The following is a 21,494-nucleotide window of genomic DNA, read 5'->3' as shown; positions in this document are numbered from 1 at the left end:
CCCCTCCTTTCTCCTTAGAAAACTCTATGGCAGTCAGATATCCAACCCGTCGCAGATAAGCTTTGGACATGTCATTTCGCCATCTCTAGTCCTCCTTTTCTCCGTCATCGACACGGCCCCGACGATCCATCTTCAGCCAATACTACGCTAGGAGCGGCCGCGCGCTGGTCTGGAACGGGGACGGTCACATCACGAACGTGATGGGCGTCTGTCTGCGGTACCGCTGTAGGTGTTCTGTCTGAAAGATTTTGTCGTCGTTGCAGCGACGAAGCGCTTATTTCGTGTGATTCGCTTCTGTCCCGCCAGAGAAAGTTAATAGGACCTTGGCAGTCTGCCCATTTCATCACTTCGCTCAATACGACAACCTCGTATTATGCCAAGCTTTCTGTTATTCCCCTTACATTTTTTTCGTTTCTCGCTCCTTCCTTGGCGCATACGCTTTAATAAATTGCTAGCTGCAGACCTTCGAACGCCCTCTGGTTATTCACATTATTTGGTTTAATGACCAACGTTCTGTATACCAAATCTGGCGACATACGAGGCGAACCGGGGGTGGTGATTGGAGGAGCAGACGGGCTTGGTGATCCCTTCCTTTCACCCCCTCGCTTCACTTCTTCGATCCTTCATGTCATCCTTGCTGACTGGCTGCCTGGACGAACCCCCCCTTCATGGAGCGTGAAAACAAGGTTTAGAGCCGCTGTGGGTGCAGGTTGGGGGCCTAGAGAGACGCATGGCACGCACGCACATGCGCGCACGGGAACCGCGACAGCGCGGAGACCAGCGGAGTCAGGGGGGCAAAGGAACACGCCCATCCATCGTACCGAATCCCGGTTCTTCGGATACGGGGAGCGAGAGGAGGGGGCGCTCAACTCGCATTTCATATACAGATCCTATCGCCTGCACATGAATGAAGCCTATCAGCAGCAGCACGGGACACAGGGACGTCAAATGAGCAAGGTAGAGCCAGCACCGCCCGACGAGAGGGTAAAAAACAAGGGCTATGTGGCTGGTGAACATAGGGCGGCCGACCCCAAGAAATTTAATAAGCGAAGGTGGTGGGATGTTGTTGGTGTCGGTGTCGGCGTCGGTGCCGGCGTCGGTGCCGGTGTCGGTGGTGGATACGGCACGCAAGGCAGCTTACCCGCTTTCCTTCAACTACCCTCAGTTGCGCTGCCACGGGCATCGTTTTCTAGAAGATTTCTTCGAGCCGAAGCTGAATGGCAAAGGCTCAAGTAGTTGAGGCGGACCTGGAGGCTGCCTTAGGCCCGGGTTGGCCATGTGCCTTTCCCCCTTCCCCCTTTTACGTTCACATGCCATGCAATGAGGTTTCTCTCTCTTTTTTTTTTTTTTACTTTTTTTTTTTTTTAACCCACCATGGCTCACAAGAGCTACTTACGCCTCTCTTGGAAGGATGGGAGAGGGGCAATATACCTCGTCCATGTCACCCATCTACCTTCCCCCCTGCCTTCTTAGCCTCTAATTGATAGCAATCGCAGCGTAAGAGAATCGCGCTCGCGTGGTGCACAAAGCCTATGTAAATTGTCTAGGTTTTTGTCCAGCTGCAGTGAGGACATGGCGCAGTAGTAATAATATCAGCCAGCCGGTCAGCCACCTATGAGGAAAGGGGGCGTGACCATATCTAGGTGTCAGTTGTGCAGGCTGCAGTGAAGCTAGTGACGATCTGCGGTATGCGGATGCGATGCGGATGCGATGTAATTCAGCCGTTGAGGGGAAAAGAAAAAAAAAAGGGGGGGGGAGGGACAGGATGGCGTGCAATAGTGACAAAAGGCATTTACCAGTGTATCTGTGCTGTCATTGCAATCAAAAAGATGCAGACACTAGAATAAGAAGTTGTAGATCACAAAGACGGCTGGATAGTGCGACGCTCCGCTGGTGCTATGAGACGGGGGCGTCAAGAGACAAGGTGATTGATTTGGGGGGGGGGGGGGGGGGGGGGGTGTTTGCTTTGGATTGGTGGCTGGAAACAGATGGCAAGGGAGGGGGGGGGTGTGGGGATGGGAACGGGCCAAGAAACCTTAAATCTTTTGTCGTTTACCAAGATGGGGTACGCGTATCCGTATGCAAAGTACATCAACGCAGCAAGCGAACGTGTGTGTGTGTGTGTGTGTGTGTGTGTCTAGGCCAAGACATGTATGTTATGGTCTTTTGGTAGTGAGAATTGTGTCATCTACCACGACAAACTTTGACACATTGAACAGTTCAAGCCACCATTTTCCATTTTGTGTCATCTCATTGTTATTACTCTGGCTCTTTCCAAATACAGCTGCTTTGATACGAGCTTTAGACTCGCCCCCATGCTCCCTCACCATTGCTTCTGATGAGGGGGTTAAACGAGAAAAAAAATAAAACGACCAAAAAATGAAATTAAAATGGAAAAAAAAAAAGAGAGAGACAGAGAAAGTGAGAGAGAACCAAGACAAGTGAATTTAGAGTTCAATTTGCCCGCGTTGACGGTGGATGGTCTAATGTTTCGCAGTATATGCTCCAAAGAAGTAAGGAAACGACACTAGCAAGGACACGGCACGCAAGCCATCTTTTTGACTTTGCACACCAGCAAGTGCCAACTATCCAGATTCGGGTTCGCCCATCTATGTGTCTATCGGCTCAAGATTGGGGGAGGGTTTTTTTTGTACGCGTGGTTTCTGGCAAGGCAGAGCGGGCGTCGCGATGCATGACATATGCCGATGCCATGTTCGTCCCGTCCGACCGGCAACCGTCAAAGCTTCTTCGTTCGTTCCCTTTCTGGTTTTTTTTTTTTTTTTTTTTTTTTTTTTCCCTCTCTCTTCCCCTCCCCTTCACTCTACTTCTCCTTTTGACTTTTTACCCTCCTTCAAAACCTCACTTTTAAAGTTTGCTGGTTTGTTAGACTAAAGGTGCCCCTCTTATGTCTCGCATCTGTCTGTGTATCATTCCGTCCCATGAGAGAGAAAAAGAAAAGAAAAAGCCCGATGAAAAAGGAAGAAAGAAGGACATGTCTATGTTGCCTGTGCGAATATGCTTTCCAGGGTTTCTAAGGTTTCCAGGGTATGCTGACATCGGTCTTCGATCCGTACAGGGTTTCTTTTGCGTTGCAAGTTGGGAAAAAAAAAAAAAAAAACAGAGAGTGTCGGATCGTATGTCGTCAGTGACTAATACGTCTAGCGATATGCATCATGGGTATTTAGTACGCTATTCGGTGCGCAGAACCTTATGACTAAAAATTATCTCCTCCTGCCAACATCTAAACCTTCTTTTCTTGCTGCGGTTGGAGAGAGGGAGGTGGTAGCCTGGATTTCCTCGGCTGCCACGCCACACACGCACACACACCCCACGCTCCGGCCTGCTCTGAGTCCAATCATCCGGCAGGCAATACGGACAAAGTCCGTTGAAGTTTGGAGAAGAGGGGAAAAAGGGGACCAGAGGGTGTGAGGGGGTTAAATGGGGGGGGGGGTTTAGAGGGCGTGGGCAACTCTAAAGCGATTTCAGCCCCGAAAGTCAACTGAATTTATATTGATTTGGTGCAGCCAACCATCGGTAATCAGACAACGCACTGCACGGGCAAAACAATAGGAGGGCGGCGGGGAAAGACCAAGTGACACAGAAACAGGAAAAAGAGGAGATTGTGATTCACGCGGCTTACAACTCTACTATCGAAAGTGTCAACTTTCTTTCCCGTCACCGCCACAGCCACATGTAATTGTCATGCGTTTCGAGGCGTGGATGGTGTGGGATGAACCAGAACTCTATTTCACTTGGGGAAGAAAATGACACAACTTTTTACATATTTTTTTGCATTCTATAAAAAAAAGGATGAAAAGAAAGTTTGGAAGGCTTAAACCTCGCAGTTGACACAAAGGAGCGAAGGCGCGAGCAAGTTACAGTAAGGCCAAGGGGAAAAAAGAAAAAAAAAAAGGGAAAAAAAAGGGGGGGCCAACCAGATGCTTGGTATCCAGAGGAGCATGTTTCGTCGTGCGGTCGGTGTGGTAGTCCCTTTGGCCCTGTTCTGGTCCTCGGTGACTAACTAGCATCCGATGTTGTCTCTCCCGTTCCCAGGCTGAGCCCTCTATTCATTTTTAGCACTCCAAAGTCGCAAGTTATGAGAATTTAAGTGTAGACTCTCCTACAACCCCTGAATCTAATAATGATAAAGTTTATCGATCGACATACTAGTAGATGGATGACCAAAGGAGGCCTGCGACCGCACTACGCGGCCCCCGAGGACTTGTCCACGCATCGCACTAAAGCATCGCCTTGACCACAAGATATCGGATCAAGGACCGTGATTTTCCCCAGACTGGCTGAAGCTGTGCCAAGATCCCACATCCCGGGTTTGACACTTTCAGTTCGGCAGATGAGGGTAGAAGAAGGACTAACAAGAGTTACGGGCCCCAATCTCACCCACACGGCGGGCAGTAAGCCGGGCTATTCCGGAGACGCTTGTCCGTGCCGATAAGCCTGAGCCCTCCTCCACCCCACTGGGGGGATGCCGGACGGTCGGGGGTACCCACCGTGCCTTCTGCTCCGGGCGCGGCAAGTACGTAATCAATCCTCTCCCACTTTGCGCGTCTCGTCTGGACTCCGTCCCGAGCCTTGAGTGTATCGTCTGATGTACTCCGAGACGTCCCAAAATCCGAGCCCGTGCCGGGGTCGTATGGTTACTCAGCTGCAAAGACGGCTTTCTCTCCCGTCATGGTTCGTTGAAACTGCCACTACCCCGTTCAGGGTCCATTGCCGTCGCCTGTCTCCCTGCGCGTCTGCTTTTGACTTCCCGGTCATACCGCATGGACGGAGTTGGCTTCTGCTTCGAGCTATAGCAGAAGCCTCGACCTCATCCGCTGTCTCGGTCTCGAGGAGGGTCCAAATATTATACTTCCTTCGTTTCTTGGCACTTGTTTCCATGAGGCTCTGCTATAACACGCCCGAGGGGTAGAGTGTTGGCGTGTGTGTGTTCGTGCGTGTAGGTGAGACGGTCCCCTTTCCCTTACACACACCACGGAGATGGCTTCTCATTTAGGTCAAGAGTCTCGCCGCCTTTACATCCCGAAAATCCAGCTTTTATGGTTTGTGCATTGGGGGTTTCTTGATATTGTGAGGCTCTGCACTGCTTCCGTACTTGCCGGATCGAAAGGCATCGGGATCATGCTATTTCCCGAAGAGCATGGCCATAATATCGCCGGAATTTCTCCGTGCTCAACAATAATGATGCTTGCTTGGTCTGACGACTACCGCACTAAAATGCTGACAAAACATGCCTGATATGCCATTACCCCTGTTTGAGCTCAACCCGCTGTCATGTAGATTCCAACTTAACGATCGAGATCACAATACGCAACCGGGTATCCAAGCCTGGTTGGCATTGGCGAGGCTATACACCCCTTGCGGTGGATATACTCAAAATTCTCACGCCCATTCGTCACCCTCGCACCCAAACTCCCATGTTTGCATGACCTGACGCTGTGTGATTTGGCCGGTTGATCAGTCTACCTTCCCATGTCTATGGCAGAGCCTGCCGTTTTAGAAATATTTGCAAAGCCCTCCGTTTCCAAGACGGAGATGAAAGAGACGCCCAAGCGAAGAAAAAAAAAGAAAAAAAAAAAAAAACCATGACGAGGCATTAGTCCGCCTCGGCTAACTGCATGATCAACCTGGCTGCCATATCCAGGAACGGGAATGGACTTGTAACGTCCTTCTCCTCAAGCAATCTTCTGTCAGCTGTCTCATATCCCGAACACTTGAAGTCCACAAGGTAGACGCCGTGCTCCATCTCGTATATTTGTATGTCCATGTGTAGAGCCACAAAATCCCGCTTGACCTTGTCATCTCCAACGACATGGTAGCTGTCTGGAGTCTTGGATCCCTCGGTAGGAGTCGCTGAACTCTTGCGCAAGGCTATTAAATGCTTAGTAACACACTTCTACGCCTTTAATGCCGTCTGACTTACTCTGTGTTTCCCACCGGACTTTAATATGCCATGGGTCGGCTGGAAGCTTGTACCTCTTCAGCGGGTCGATACTGGTCGTGGAGTCGTTACCCCCTTGAGAGGTATAGTCATCGACAAAGCTACCATCGTTACTGGGCTGATCTGTCTCCGTGCCGTGCATTTTTTCATAGTCTTCATCTGGCACGTACGTTGCTCCCAGCTTGTTGAGGGCTTTATGGATACAGAGAAGGGCCTCCCACGGCGCGTTACGTGACCGGATGCCAAACTGCCACCTGACTGGTTTTGTTTTCTTGGCCGTGGTCACTGGTGTCATGCCCTGTGGCCGCGATTTGGAATCATCGAGGCGAACCTGGCTGCGGGAGTGAGGTTTCAAGTGTCGGGCAGTCTCCTCCCTCTCAGCATCTGTACGTGCCGATGACGGCTCATCAACTACGATCGTAGGGGTTGGATGATCCTCGATGCCTGCCTTTTCGCGCTCCACGTACTCCTTGTGGTAAGTCGGCAAACTGCTTGGTAGAATACCAATCTTGCTAATGTAGGGACGCTGTGTGCTGGCGGCAGATACACCTGATCTTGCAGATGATGCACTTGGAAGGGGGCTATTTGAGTCCTGATCGACCGAGAGTGATGCCATAGCCTCTGTTGATAAAATTAGTATAGGATACGCATCGCGCGATAACCATGACTTACCATTTACTTGCATGAGCTTGTTCTCACGAACGATCATGTAAGCATCCTTGATCGCTGATGGCTCCGCCGCTTGCAAGGCCTCCTCAACGTCCTGTTTTCCGTAGCCCATCGTCTTACTGATCTTCTCCGTAACCTCGTTGTGTAGCTTCTCTTGAACCTTGGGAGGGGCGTTAGGGGCTATGTCGCTCTTCTCGATGGCCTTGTTAGGGTCTACGCCCGTGTTGTAGAACTCCTCGACAGGTGGTGCCAAGTATGGCGGTAGGTCTGTCATGAACCACGGGTCTTGTCGGATATCCTCAATCGTGGCACGTTGCACAGGGTTCACAACAAGCATCTTCTTAATGAGATTCGCTGCGCCGGCATTCATCCATTGCGGTATACTGTAGGTGCCGCGAGCAATCTTTGCGAATAGGCTGGGGATGTGCTCATCGTCAAACGGTAGCCTCCCCACAAGTAGAACATAGAGGATCACGCCGCAACTCCAAACATCTACCTCAGGGCCAGCGTAGAGCTTTCCACCGATGACTTCAGGGGCCGCGTAGTTTGGGCTTCCGCAACTCGTTTTAAGGAAGTTTCCGTCCGTCATAATGTTACTTAGACCAAAATCGGCAATCTTGACGTTGAGGTTATCATCCAGCAGGAGGTTCTCGGGTTTCAAATCTCGGTGCACAATCTTATGTCTGTGACAGTACTCGACGGCACAAAGCATCTGTTGGAAGAATCTGCGGGCCTCGGGTTCCTTCATTCGTCCGTTCTGCACGATGTAGTCGAAGAGTTCACCGCCGGCGTATTCGAGGACCATGATAATTTCATTAGGCGTCTTGATAACGGTGTACCTGAGTCCTGCGAGTTAGAAGGGGGTTCCGGTGATCAAACTTGTTGGGTGGATATGTGACGCACAACTTGATGATGTGAGGGTGTCGCAAGAGTTGTAAATATTCGATCTCGCGTTCTACGCGGCCAGCCATGTCTCTGCTGATGAGCTTTTTCCTGGCGATAATCTTGAGGGCGACCTGCTGGCCGGTGCCATTATGGATTGCCAGCTTCACCTTTCCGAATGAACCCTCGCCAAGGGTTTTGATAACCTTGTACGCGCCGATACGCTGCTCCGTCTTGATTTTGTCCCGCAGCGGGACGGTCGTGTCGGCGGGAGGAGCCATGTTGACGGCGTCGGGTGGTTGAAGGTGGTCGTGACGGCCGGCGGCAGCGGTATCGGCAGCAGCACCGTGCTGCTGGGAGCGTCGACGGATCTGGGAGGGTGAGAGGCTGATATGGAGCTCCTCCTCATCAAAGCCGGAAGCCATGTTGTCAGTCGGGGGAGGGGGGCTCGAGTCGTTTTTGTTTAAATGGGCTGTGGCCGGAGCAAGCCTTGGACCACACAAGTGGGCATGACGAAGTTGAATTGTGGAGGGGAACATCAAAGGGTGGAGGGCTGCCAAGAAGCTCCCTGGTTCGTGCCAGACCTTTTTTCCTGGCGGACAAGCACTTTGGGCAGGCCAGACAAGGTGCCTTGCCCACTATGGTGGGGGAGGTGAGCCGGTCTGTGCATTCGCTGTCATTTTGGGCTTTTCGAATGGGGGATTGAGGGGCAATTCAACATGTTTACAGGGCATACAACACCTCTCAGTGGACAACGCTCTCATCCACAGCGGGCGAAGGGTGCTATAATTGGTGGGACCATTGTTGCAGTTTAAATGGTCAGATTCGGGGCGAGTCGGCTGGACTACCATTGGACCATACCAATTTGTCCTGAAAGTTGCAGCTCCGAATCATGACCCGACACCACCTCATGTTGGGCTCGGCGCGCATTGAAAATCAGTCTATCAAGAAGATAAAGTTGACGTGTAAGCACAATAGCAGCCTTATCTTACACACAAATTCCCGCGACCATGGTGTGGGTGAGCGTGATTGAGAACTGACATATCACAAACGATGCTGAGTGAGCCGGATTCTTTAGTGCCTTGTAAGAGTTGCTGGCGCTACCGCCTTGACATCACCAAAATCTCTGTAGCATGTAAGGACAGTGATCAAACAATTCTGACCGGAGATGTCGATGGGGAATTTTTCCTTATTAGCTGCAATCTCGTTCTCTTTAATTTTTTCAGGATTTTGCTCACGCAGGTCGGTCAGTATCTGACAAAGTTTCCAAAAAGTACTACATGGTACGGGCTGCCCTCTGCAGCTGATGTCACAGTAAATCCTGAGAAAACGTTTTATTTCTCAGACGTGAGAGAATTTCCGGTGCAGCCCTTCGATGCGCCAGCCTTCTTGGACGCCGTAAGAACCCCCAGTCCTCTTGACTCAAGGAGAAAGAGCCCAACGGATCGTCGCCTGCCTGCATGCCATCTTGTAGGCGGCCCTTGCAACTCAGATTACCCTGGGATTAATCGTTGCAGTACTTCTGCATCGGCTAAAGTGACCCTGAATGTTACCAGAAACTGCAGCCCCCTAACTCCTCAGAAGGTCTGGTGCCGCCATCTCTTTCAACTGTTGAGACGTTGATTTAGAATCTTCACGACACATCAATCTTCCAGGACTGTGTCGGTAAGGGTGTCTGAACCTAGAGGGGTTTGCGCATATGTCCGCTTCTGTTCTGAGCTCCTTTTGTCCAAGTACAGCGGGAGTTGAATACGGGGTTGTGGGGGTAACTGTATCTGCAGGACAGAAGAATCTGCAGCGAATCCAGTTCCGAGGTTATGAAAGGAACTCACGATGCCCCTCCGGGTGCTTATTCCTTGCCCTAAAAGCAAGCCAAGTGGAGATGGGTGGATACTTTAATCCGCACTGCCATTGCCCAATCCCTTCTTCTCAAGCTACCGACAATCTCCAAATCAGTACGATCTGGCAATACGGGTGGAACTGAAGAATCATTTGCCAATTGACGGCAGATGAGGTATAAGGCCTTGAATAACCAGTCATGAATGTCCAAGATAGTTAAAGTTACAAGTGGACGTATAATGGTGTCCTGGGTTTGGCTCTCTAGGCGACCATGCGGCGTTGTATGCCAACGAACGGTGTCTTATTTTGACCTGTCCTTCTTGTCCTCTGAACGAAGCCTTTCGATGAGCTTTTCTGTTAGGAAAGGACTGAGACCGAGACTGCATGTTTTTAGTTATGCTGATAGCAATCTGGGTTAACATGGTGTCAAACTTACATTCCCTCATTGGTGATGATTCGGTACGTCCCACTAGGCTGAAGGTTGCCAATAATGTTCCCGCCCTGGTCAACTTCAACACTGCCCAGAATGTCTTCAGGCCAGGCAATCCGGCCAAAGTCTGGCGGGTTCCTTGAGTCGCTGAGGTGGACATAACCGCTATGTCCGCCTCCTCCAGCGCCGCCCTGGCCGCTCGCACCTCCGGCACCACTTCCACCAGCACCACCACCGCCGCCCACTTTGGCCGAAGAGCCCTTCTTGTTTCGCTGTGCAAAAAAGATGCCCCCAGAGCCCAGGTTGCCTCCGCCGGGGCCAGCGAAGGCTTGCGCCTGGGCGATAAGTTCCTTATCCTTATGCGCGTGCTCGGCGAGGACTTCGTAGAGAATTTTGGTAAAGGTTTGGTTCTCGATAAAGGACTGCGGTGTAGGAGGGTCCCTTGTGGAAAATCCAATAGCTATTCTTTGATTGGGTGGCTCATCCTCAAGGTAGGATAGGAGGAACGACGCTCGTGATCCATCTGCAGGAAATACTTTCTACAGAATGGAATCAGCTAAGAGCTATAACGGGTCGCGCCGATGAATGATTACTTACAATGGATGGATTGGATGACAAGCTGGAAATAGATCGAAGAAAAGTATTCTTGTACCTCGGAAGGAAACGTGCTGTAGGTGCCAACATTTTGTGCAGTGCAGGACAAGCGACTGTTAAACTGTGCTCTGCAGCTTTTTCGTCGAGGTAACAGCTTCCTGTCTTCCATCAAAGTGACTGATGACGGCATGACAGAGTCTGATCGGCCAGAGCTGCAGCCACAAATCCAAGCCACTGAAACCCAGTTTTAATTGGTGACAGTGCGGCGCAAACCGCGGTGGAACGCGCTTGCCCTGTCAAAACGCGGTTATCAACGCGTCTCAATTAAACAGTTTAGTGACTATCCCGGACCCTGACTGACGACGAACAGTAAACCCCACGAGCCATTTTGACGACCTTGCAAGATTGATCGCATCTTGAGTGATTCTCCGACGTGTTCATTGCTTGGACAGTCAAAGGTCCTCGGATGTCATTTTTATCATGGATTCACCGCCATCAATCTCTCCAAAGCGCAAACAAGTGCCTATGGCCAATATCTTCGGCACCAAGACACGTGCCCCTCTCTCCTCCGCGATACCCTCATCCTCTCCCGCATTCGGCACTCCAGTGCACCCTCTAAAACCTTTCAAGGTATCAGCGCCATCGAAACATGCGATTCTCCCCATCATCCTGCCACCGGCCACCCTCAGACCCTTGGCCTTTCGAACATTTACGAAGAAGCACAGTTTGACCCTTACGTCAACGGCGCTACAAGAACTCGCCACTTTCATAGGTCGTCATTGTGGCTCCGCATGGCGAGAAGAGGGCTTAGCTGAAAAAGTATTGGAAGAGGTGGCCAAATGTTGGAAGGGTCGAAATGGTGGTGTCATCGTCGACGGCGCAAGCCCGGAGCTCAAGGACATATTGAAGACGTTGGAGGGGAACATGAGTGGGGGTAAGATTGTGACCGGTGCAAGAGGCCTGGCCCGGCAGAATAGCCTTCTTCTCGAGCCAGGGCAAGATGCAGCCTTTTCTAGTACAAGGCTAGGCATCCGTCCAGCGCACTCCTCACTAGCGCGGGAAGATAGCCAACAGAGTCTGGGAATGTCCAATTTGGATGTTGAGGAAGAAGAGGATGAAGAGAATATAAAGGATGCAAGGAGATGGCTTAGGGTTATCGACGCATATGAGCAACCAAGGTTCTTTTACAATGTTTCCAAGAAGCATTTTGAACGGTGAGCACTGGCATGACCTTGCAGCAAGAACTGGCTGACTGACTTCGTCCACAGAGAGACCTCGAAACCGTCCCTGTTACCATCGGCATCACATAAAACTGCACTCTTTCGAAACAGATATAACGTTATACATCAAAGACTACTTAGAAACGAGTCATTCCAAACATCAGCCGTCGCTAGTGCCAGAGCCCCCTCACTTAAGCGCTCGTTATCGAACCAACAGAACCATAAGATCACCCCGATAGCAAACTTGCTAGGCCGACATGGCAGCCATCATATGCTTCTTGGCATGTTGAACATCCTACCGGCAGGAGGCCTTGCTATTAGTGACTTGACGGCTACCATTGCCTTGGATCTTTCACAAGCCGTTGCCATTCCCGAGGACTCGGCTTGGTTCACCCCAGGCATGATCGTGTTAGTAGATGGCGTCTACGAAGAGGAAGATGAATCCGTCGGCAAGGGATTGAGCGGTAGCAGTGGTGTCGGCGGAACGCTAGGAGGCAGATTTCAAGGCTTCTTCATCGGTCAACCACCTTGCGAGAAAAGAAAGGCGACACTGGGCGTCAGCGGCCCAGATGGCGGTCAAGACCATACTATAGGAGGCGGATTTGGTTGGATCGACTTTCTCGGTGTTGGGAGCGAGAGGGCAGTTGGACCTCGCATGCGAAAGCTTGAACAACGTTTACTCCCACGTCACTCCGCGGACGACGTAGCCAGTCGGGCCCGAATGGTCATCCTTGGCGAGGTGAATCTTGACCAGCCACGGACCCTGCAAGCCATGCGCAAGATTCTGGCTCTCTATGCCGCTGAGCCTGAGGGCTCAAACCCCATGACGTTCATCATCACCGGAAACTTCACACAGCACGCCGTTCTTGCAAGAGGAGGCAGTGGCGGCAGTATAGAATATAAGGAATACTTTGACGCCTTAGCCTCGACCCTCTCCGACTTCCCTACCCTCCTTCAATCTTCCACGTTTGTCTTCGTACCAGGAGACAATGACGGCTGGGTCTCCTCCTTCACTGCCGGAGCTGCGACCCCATTACCCCGGAAAGCCGCACCGGACGTCTTCACCTCGCGAATCCGCCGCACCTTCGCTACCGCCAATGCTGAGCTGGGCGCCAAGGGTGACGGTGAGGCCATATGGACCTCCAACCCAAGCCGCTTGACACTCTTCGGCCCCAACCATGAAGTCGTTGTATTCCGCGACGACATATCGGCCCGTTTCCGCCGCACAGCCGTCCGACTCAAGACGTCACAACAGAATCAAGAAGAAAGGGAAGACGAAGATGATATGAATCTCGCAGCTGATGATGTTGTCATGGAAGGAAATGACCCTGGCGAGGAAGAGGGCGGCGCTATGGAGGTTGACACCCCGAGTGACAAGCCAGCAGTGAAGCAGGTTAACTCGGGCCTTCATCAGGACATTCACACGGCGCGGAAGCTCGTCAAGACAATTTTGGACCAGGGATACCTCGCGCCCTTCCGCCAAGCCATCCGCCCTGTGCACTGGGACTACGCTACGGCACTTCATCTGTATCCGCTGCCGACATCCATGGTGTTGGTGGACACGACGGCGCCACCCTTCTGTATCACATATGAAGGTTGCCACGTTATGAATCCCGGTAGTATCTTGGTACCTGGGCGCAACCGGGTTGGCCGCTGGATAGAGTACGAGATTGGCAAGATCGGGAAGTTGAGGGAGACGGCGTTTTGAAGGGTATCAAATATTTGCGGCGTGTTGTTCTGTGCAGGGAGGAAGAGGATGTTTTAACATGGCTTGGTTTCGTGAACATAATGACTGATGCAAATACAGCAAATACAGGAGACGGAAAAAAAAATATCCCGATTGAATGCACCAATTTCAGGTAACTTCAAGGAAGCTCATTTGTCTTCCCAATCGTTCCCTTTGGGGCGTGGGGTAAGTCATGTGTCAAGGCACACAGCAGCCTTTGGTATCTCGACGAAGTCAATGTCAGATTTCGGATCTCATAATATGAAAAGGGTATAATGATGCTCGTTGACTACTTTATATATAATGCCTTATCCATGTTCTTGTCGCTTTGCCCAATGTGAAAGTCATTCAGACGGTATGAAGGTATTCATAATAGTGATAATTGTGTAGACCCGACGCCAACCAAGCCATGCCTTGTGTATCAAGCCCCCTTTTTCAACATTGCTCCTCGTCTACTGCATGTTGTGTATTCGATCAACCAGTTGTATCTCTCACCCTCTTTCTGTCCTTATCTACTGCAGCAGAAGTGCCTCAGTATTCAACACTCCAAACAGGTTTTCAACCTCCCGCTGAACATATAACAACTCCTGAGCAACCTGGGCCGTGACAAGAGTGTACGCGTACAGCAACGCGTAATCCTTCTCCTCAGCAATGATGTTAGTATTCTTTGTAACATTACTATGTCCATTTCCGTTGGACTCCTCCCCGGGAGTAGACGGCTGTGTGGACGGGTGGTGATCCTTTCGGAACTGGTAAATCTTGCCCAACAGCCGGTCTTTGTTGCCAACCACCGACGGAATTGCGTCAGTGAGCGGGTATTCTAGCATAATTGAGCTAGCTAAGACCTGAAATACATGGCATATGCGATCACATAGCTGAGCGCGCTCCGGCGCTGTATATTCAAGCAACGCTCGTTCGCCTTCGGACAGCTGGCCACGTCTTGAAGTCACCAGTCTCATGGCGTGAAAGCCGTCGAGAATTTTGCTGGTTGATTGCATGATGCGGCCATATGCTGCATCGGGGAAAGGACCTCGAAGTTCAAACTCGCTCTTTGCGGCGCTACGCAATGCTTCGAGCTTGAAGGCTGCAAATACGGTTAACGGTGTTCGGCTTTTTTTTCAGGACACGTGCTTCTTACCATATCTCTGTAAAGCTTGCTCCTCCCCGGCTCTCATGTAAGACCTTGTGTTGTCACTTCGAAGCAAGATTGCCAGGGGTCCTCGCTTCCAGATGAGTCCAAGTTGCAAGTAGAGTACAGAGAGACCTTCCTTGAACTTCTTTCTGCCAGAAATAGGCCAAATCGCTCGACACACAATGATACCGTACAAGATACCGAGAGTGACAGCGATGAACCGATGATAGCAAATCTCGAACATTAGAGGGGTGGCGCCACCCTCATCATCATCGTCATCGTCTACCTTTTGTGACAGCGAATAGGCATAAAGAACCGTCACGTTCCAAGCCAATAGCGTGATTCTTCCAAAAGGGGCATTGTTCTTGACCAACATCATGTAGAAGCTGAAGAAGCTCACCATCCAACCGAGTAATGCGAGAACAACTCCGTTACCTTGACTGAGGGCCCAAGCCACCATAGCGAAAGTAACCCCAGCAATGGTTCCGATGAATCTTGCGGTACCCGTGGTGTTGGCAGCACCCACCGTCATGGAAGCGACGATCATGAAGGATAACAGACCCCATTCACCTCGCCAATATCTGTAAGTGTCTTTCGTCGCTGGAAGAAATGCACAGGCAGCCCATATCATAGCACCGACGCCGACTTTGACACCAAATCGAACTGAACGGCATTAGTCAGCAAGGTAGAAGCTATCATTACTTCATCCGGATAACTTACTATCATCGCGAGCTAAAACCCTCAAGCACTTTAGGATATATTGTGAGAGCATCCGCAGAATTGTGCTCGCATTTGGTGCGGCGTCCCAACTAAAGGTGTCTCTGCGGTTGATCATGGTGTCCGGTATACCTCGAGGAACAGCAGATTTTCTGATGGGCCGGACAGGTTGCTCATCAGGTTCCATGGGTTGTTGCAACAAACTTTCGGTGTCCAGGTTAACTGGGTCTGGCTCCTTTGGCTGGGCAGTTGACCTGCCATATTTCCAGGGCTTGAGCCAGTCCCAGCTGTGAGAGCCCATCTCCCGAGCGTATTTGAGCTCCTCCAGAGCTGTTAGGTAGGCATCAATATCCTCCGCAACGTGTTGCAAACTGAAACTAAAGTGACCGCATGCGGCTGCAACTTCTTCGATATCTGCTTGGATCTTCTCCGATCTCGACCGCCCAAGTTCAATGCTGTTGTAGAGTTCTTGGAGTGCATTGGTCCTTGCGTGGTTGTACAGCGACATGGCATCCTGCAGACTGTGCTTAAAATGCGGGTTAACCGTAATCTTGGAATCTGGACCAGCAGCAAAGGCCTGTTCTCTTAAGATCTCGGAAAGTGTATAAGCCAATGACTTCATTGATGGGCCCAGCAAGGCTATAAAAAGCTCAAAAATCTCACTTGGAGAGCGAAACGTGGGAAGCGTTGGTGGAGGTCCATCGGGCGTCGCTTCGGGGCTTGTATGACTATCAAAGTCATCCTCAAATTCGTCATCCTCCTCAATAGATGCCAATGTCGCAAACCGATCTCGCGAGCCCTTGAGATACTGGGACATGGCCCGGGATAGTGTTGGAGAAAAAACTGTGCTGCCAGGAGACAGCTGTCCGGCCATCGGATCCTGGGGCAGCTCTTTCAGGAGAGTGAACTGCGTGTTCGCCGCACTTCTCAAGCCTCCGATGGCCTGGGAAAGAGATTCAAGCGACTTGACCAAAGCTTTTTCTAAAACATAAATCTTTTCGCGTCCCAAAACCCAATGCTCGAGCTTCGATTCTCTTAAACTCTTAGTCATCTTACCATATGTAGCTTTGTACTGCCCGACAACATGGGCGAAGTCCCCCGACATGATTTCGTTCTCGGAACCGTTCAAAAAGCCGCGAGTTATCATAGAAAGCATGTCTGCAAGAGACACAGCAGCGGCGTTCATGGAGGTACGCAGAATTGCTCTTGCGGACACCCGCCATATCAACAAGTTGACTGTCATAGTAATGGTAATGCCCATCACCAACATCTTCAAAACTTGCACGATCTTCGCCTCTGAAAAGTGTCCTTCGTGGATCGCTTCCTCTCTGGTGACGACGGCAATGATGGCAATCGATGCGAGGGTACAACCTACGTTGACTAAAGGATTGTTAAGTCTCTGCTTCACCCAACCAATAAAGCCAAGACCGCCACCAATACAGAAAATGAGGATAAGGACGTGTGACAAGGGAATAAGACCGAGCTTTCCACCAACAACGACGGAAAAGGCCATAGATAGAACGGAGATAATCTCAGCGTATAAGACGGCGATGGTCGCTATGGCGACAGCCTCAACCATGGAACCCCACGTTCGACTTGCGTGAAAATAAACCGTCAAAGTCGCGACAACGTGCTTTCCGTCAGGCTTGCCCAGGAAGCCTGAGATGGGCGCAAGGAATGTCGCCATACTACCAAGGAGATATGCGACCGTGCATTTTAGGACGCCTTTACCAGCTGGTGAGAGCAGCCAGTCCCAGAAGTGGAGAGCGCTGGTTTTTATGTTATGCTTTAAAACATCGAAGGACTCGCTGGTCGTCTCGGCAGATAAAAGCGATCGGTACCCGTCTATTTCGGGAGAAGGAATCTCGATGCTCGATCCCCGGAGGGAAAACTGGCGGCGACTGCGTTCTCCGGTGCCTGGGACGATGAATGTGCCATTTCGGAGTTTCTGGAGTCGCGTCGCATCGTTAGCTTCGGACAGCATAGACTCTATGGAGGATCGAGGAAAGCAGATCATACTCACACTCCGCTTGGAAGGCCGCCTAGGAGGCCATTGGTTGCTAGTCGACGAGCTCATCACGGTTGGGTGTTGCGCACCACCCAAATGCCCAGCCTTATGGAAGCAGTCGTGAATTGAGCTTGGGGAAGCTCCGCAGGGCAGCTCTGCTGGAGCTGTACAATAGGGAGGCTGATACTATTCTTTGGAATGATAAGAGGATAAACAAAGGTGGCGCTGCCAGGCGGTCTATTCGTACGTAAGGCGCGAGCAAAAAAAAAAAAAGAGAGAGATACAGGAAGCTGCTTTCACCAAAGTCGCTATCAGCTCTAACCAATTGCCAACTGCAAAGGCGACTACTCAATAACTCAACTGCCGAGCATCCGCAGCGTTGGTCTGGTCTGGAACCTAGAGGAAAGCAGCAGCTTCTTCCAGGCCGTGACCTTTAAGGCTGGAAGTTCGCGTCAACCATTCAGATCCTAAAAACCCATGTCACCTGCCCAGACAGGGCTCTACCGTGTGCGAAGACGTATCCACTTTACACTGTGTTCCCACTGTTATCTATCTATCTTGCCGTCTTATAGTGTGGGGTCTTGCGTAATCGAAGGCTCTTTTGTCTTGAGTCGTGTTTACTGACGGAGGTAGTACGTACTTACTCGTTTAAGTTGTGTGGACATCCGGACTAGGTAAAGGACTCATACACACTGCGAAGTATTGGAGCGTCACGAGTGGATGTCTTCAGTATCTTACATCTGATCAACCTGAACATGATCCTTTTGAACTGTCGGTGACACACAAATTCCCTATGAAAAGGTTCATCTCTAAAATGGCTGCCATCGCTCCCCGCCGGTTTGCCCCGTTGAAGGAAGGAGGGGTCAACTCAAACGCCCCTCAGTTGAAAGGCATCGTCTTTGACGTTGACGGAACGCTATGGTATGTGTCTCGTGAACACTCCTATTTATCGTAGTGGCTTCTGTGCTACTTAGAAGCCATGGTCAAGTGGCAGCTTTTGGCCAATAGTCGAGGCACAGCAAGGGTTTCTTACTTTTCTTCTCTGAGGCAGAAGACGAGTCTCTGCCTTGTTGACCCTGCGAGCCAAAAAAAAAATATTATCACCACCATTCTTATTAAATGCTACTCAACAAAGTGATTTCTGACTAACAAGTTCTAGTGAGCCTCAAACATACATGTTCAAGGAGATGCGCGATGCTCTCAAAATCACGAAATCCGTCGACATCCTGGATCACATTTATGCCTTGCCAACCACTGAAGCCCAGGAGACGGCGATGGAATCTATTCGGGAGATCGAGCGCACCGCTATGGCTGCGCAGGTTGCTCAGCCGGGACTCATCGAGCTCATGTCCTATCTCGACAGCCGCGGCGTTCGCAAGGGTATCTGCACTCGCAACTTCGACGCCCCTGTAGCCCATCTTCTAGGCAAGTTTTTGGAAGGTTCTCTATTCGAACCTATCGTCACTCGCGACTTTCGTCCACCGAAGCCTGACCCAGCTGGTATTATGCACATCGCTAAGAGCTGGGGACTGGTCAGCAAGTCATCAGAAGCCATAACAGATGGTGAAGTAAGCGGAGAGCAGGGGGATGCGAGCGGGCTCATCATGGTTGGAGACTCTATAGACGATATGACAGCCGGTCGCAGGGCTGGCGCAGCGACGGTGCTTCTTGCAAATGATGTCAATGTCCATTTGGTGGATCATGAGCATACCGACCTTGTAATTCACCGGCTGGATGAGTTGATCCCGATCCTCGAAGATGGTTTCTGCAGCCGACAGCCCGATCCAGTATAGAGATATAATCGGGGGCAGGCCTCCATCGACACTTACTAACAGGGTATATACTTCAGGGCTGCAAGGTTGTCACAAACATTACCGGGGGTGGCAGCAATTCATATAGATCCAGGCCATACAATGAGCCACTCAAGCATCCATCACTTTGTCTAGATAGCATGTACGCCTACAATAAAACTCGCCCTCCAAGCTCGCTAGATACATGATCCCATCGTGGAGCCTGACAAACACCTTTCCTCCTGTTCACGGTTGATTGACGCTACTTTGTCCAAGCTTTCTAGAGGTTTAAGAGACGGGCAGTCTCATAAGAGATGACCAAGTTGGTAAGAGAGCGATACCAATGCATGCGCCGAGTGATGCAGAGAAAGGGGGCTGGAACATTCGGTTTTCTGGTGTGATTGGATCGACTGCCAAGCTCAAGGGCCGGTGTAAAAAAAAATAAAAAAAAAAAGGTTGGTTGTTTGTCGGTAACTTTAGATGAATGGGTCTTCCAGGCCAGTGACATTGCCTGTACACGGTTTTCTGCGTTTTCGAAGACCAGGCTCCAACAAACGTTGAGATGTATAGGTTGGAGCTGAGTTGATGGCTCGTTCTACCTGGTCATCAGATGCTGGCCGCAAAGCTGTCTGCATAGACACGCTGCAGGATCTCGGACCTTGTGCAAAAGATTCTAACTGGGGCAGCAAGACAGCGCAATCTGGCGCTCTATTATGCCTTGGTAGGGGTTGGGATGCTCGATGCGGTGTGCTATGAGTGTAGTTGAAGTCTTCCTGCGCCTAATTGGAAGTGCCATTATAGACATCACTCGCATAGCTTCTAGGTGCAGGAGGCATGCCGAAAGTTGCTTGCCTCCTGTTCTCTCTTCTTGCCTCGTCCGGAGTGCCCTTCCTAGGTGGAGCTGGCGGCAAAGGGCCGCCAGGAGCCGGGCGGACAGGCAGGCTGAAAGAAGCAGCATTGGCACTTACGGGCCCAGCGCTGTTTGGATATTCGCCAGACTTAGGGATCGAGTTGGTTGTAACAATTCTCTGCCCCATGCCAGGGTGACCAGCAGCCGGCTGTCGACCGCTAATGTTGTTGATACCGTTTCTAGTGGGAGAACGGTTCGAGTGGGTGGCCGGTTCTCGAGGTGAAATGATGCCAGCTCCTCCAATGGGAATTTCCCCTGACGTAGGTGTATCTAGTGAGCGGTCGTTCGCAGATCCACCCTGGTATGTCGGGGAGTCGCTAGAATTCAGAAGGTCGCGGGTTGCAGGAGACAGCTGAGGTGCAAGGTGAGACTTTCGGTTATCTCTCTCCATCAAACCAACAGCCCACTCTCTCAAGTCTACAGGTGTTCTCTTGGCAGCCTGAACGAACGGGTCTCGGTCCTAATACTAGTAGTCAGTACAGAAACTCATGCCTCCATTAGATCAAACTTACAAAAAGCTCCTGAGGTGTCGGCCGCTCATCAGGGTTCTTGTATAGGCATTTCTGGATCATATCTTCCAAAATGGAAGGGAAGGCATCACTCTTCGGCAACTTAGGGGCAGGTTCGTGTACGATCTGCTGCAACAGATCCAAAATACCAGCGGGTGCGCACTCGCCGTCGGAAAGCTGCTCGCTCGCATTAAATGGAAATTTGCCGATGGCCAACTCCATAATGCTCAGACCAAAACTCCAAACATCTGACTTAACAGTATACTTCTCGCCCTGAATTCGCTCGGGAGCCATGTAAGTTGAGGTTCCCACAAATGTATCTGCGACAGAGTTGATGAGTTCTCCGGACACGCCAAAATCGCACAGCTTGATGCTTCCTCTGGAATTGACCAAAATGTTAGATGGCTTAATGTCTCGATGCATGATGTGATGCTTCGAGTAGAGGTATGTTAAGCCGCCCAGAGTGGCCACAGCAATCTTGCCCAACACGTCGACTCGAACCGGTCCAAAAACTTTGGATACACGGTCCAGAGCACTATGACTGAGTTAGCCCAGAATCTAGATCACGTCTAGTGCTCGAACTTACCCAACGTCCATGTACTCCATGCACATGATGACATCGTTGTGGGGGTTCAAGAAAGCGCCGTAGAAATTAACGATATACTCAGACGAGCAACCGTGCATGATTTGCAGTTCGCGGACAATGCGCTTGCGCATCTCCTTCTTTGCTTCCACGTGTATAACCTGAAGACATCGATCAATACCTTTTCTAGCTTCGCCTCCAACGTATCCTGCACAGGTAATGAATACGAAGTACTGACCTTGCGAGCCATAACAGTTCCCGTCAGAACGTGTCTGACCTTACTGACAGTGCCTCCATTTCCGGATCCAAGCTCCTTTAGGATCTCTAAGTCCTCTGGTCGCAAGTCTAACTTGTACTCGATCCCAATCTCCAACTGTGCTGACTGCTCACCACTGTCCTTATCGCGAGGATCGAAGCCATGTCTGCTGGTTTCGGCGGTCGGCGGGGGCTTCGGGGCAGCGGGCGTCAATGCGAGGCCCTTGACGTTCTTGCGCTTCATAGACCGGGGCGCAAAAGGGTCGGCCAT

General features: G+C 50.9%; 6 protein-coding genes across 6 annotated transcripts; 2 read left to right on the top strand and 4 right to left on the bottom strand.

The window, feature by feature from the left end:
- Window positions 1-5,614: 5,614 nt before the first annotated feature.
- CTRU02_200419 (Carbon catabolite-derepressing protein kinase) lies at window positions 5,615-7,935 on the bottom strand (the record flags this gene model as incomplete). Its single annotated transcript, XM_036718425.2, has 3 exons — window positions 5,615-5,889; window positions 5,942-7,467; window positions 7,532-7,935. 3 exons carry the CDS (start codon window positions 7,933-7,935, stop codon window positions 5,615-5,617), a joined length of 2,205 nt encoding a protein of 734 aa, XP_036589425.2.
- A 1,846-nt stretch (window positions 7,936-9,781) lies between these two features.
- CTRU02_200418 (uncharacterized protein) lies at window positions 9,782-10,463 on the bottom strand (the record flags this gene model as incomplete). Its single annotated transcript, XM_036718424.2, has 2 exons — window positions 9,782-10,318; window positions 10,377-10,463. The coding sequence occupies 2 exons, from the start codon at window positions 10,461-10,463 to the stop codon at window positions 9,782-9,784; spliced, it is 624 nt and encodes a 207-aa protein (XP_036589424.2).
- Window positions 10,464-10,853: 390 nt separating this feature from the next.
- CTRU02_200417 (DNA polymerase epsilon subunit) lies at window positions 10,854-13,301 on the top strand (the record flags this gene model as incomplete). Its single annotated transcript, XM_036718423.1, has 2 exons — window positions 10,854-11,587; window positions 11,642-13,301. 2 exons carry the CDS (start codon window positions 10,854-10,856, stop codon window positions 13,299-13,301), a joined length of 2,394 nt encoding a protein of 797 aa, XP_036589423.1.
- Window positions 13,302-13,831: 530 nt separating this feature from the next.
- On the bottom strand, window positions 13,832-17,245 carry CTRU02_200416 (60s ribosomal protein l19; the record flags this gene model as incomplete). The annotated part of the gene is made up of 4 exons (XM_036718422.1): window positions 13,832-14,403; window positions 14,458-15,114; window positions 15,172-17,116; window positions 17,192-17,245. 4 exons carry the CDS (start codon window positions 17,243-17,245, stop codon window positions 13,832-13,834), a joined length of 3,228 nt encoding a protein of 1,075 aa, XP_036589422.1.
- A 724-nt stretch (window positions 17,246-17,969) lies between these two features.
- On the top strand, window positions 17,970-18,969 carry CTRU02_200415 (had superfamily; the record flags this gene model as incomplete). Its single annotated transcript, XM_036718421.1, has 2 exons — window positions 17,970-18,097; window positions 18,336-18,969. The coding sequence occupies 2 exons, from the start codon at window positions 17,970-17,972 to the stop codon at window positions 18,967-18,969; spliced, it is 762 nt and encodes a 253-aa protein (XP_036589421.1).
- A 776-nt stretch (window positions 18,970-19,745) lies between these two features.
- Window positions 19,746-21,494, bottom strand: CTRU02_200414 (protein kinase byr1; the record flags this gene model as incomplete). Its single annotated transcript, XM_036718420.1, has 4 exons — window positions 19,746-20,336; window positions 20,389-20,920; window positions 20,972-21,129; window positions 21,207-21,494. 4 exons carry the CDS (start codon window positions 21,492-21,494, stop codon window positions 19,746-19,748), a joined length of 1,569 nt encoding a protein of 522 aa, XP_036589420.1.

The sequence above is a fragment of the Colletotrichum truncatum genome (genome assembly GCF_014235925.2).
Source record: "Colletotrichum truncatum strain CMES1059 chromosome Unknown Contig_0001, whole genome shotgun sequence".
NCBI classification, from domain to species: domain Eukaryota; kingdom Fungi; phylum Ascomycota; class Sordariomycetes; order Glomerellales; family Glomerellaceae; genus Colletotrichum; species Colletotrichum truncatum.
Note: the sequence above shows the minus strand (reverse complement) of the source record. Positions and strands in the feature narration are given on the sequence as shown.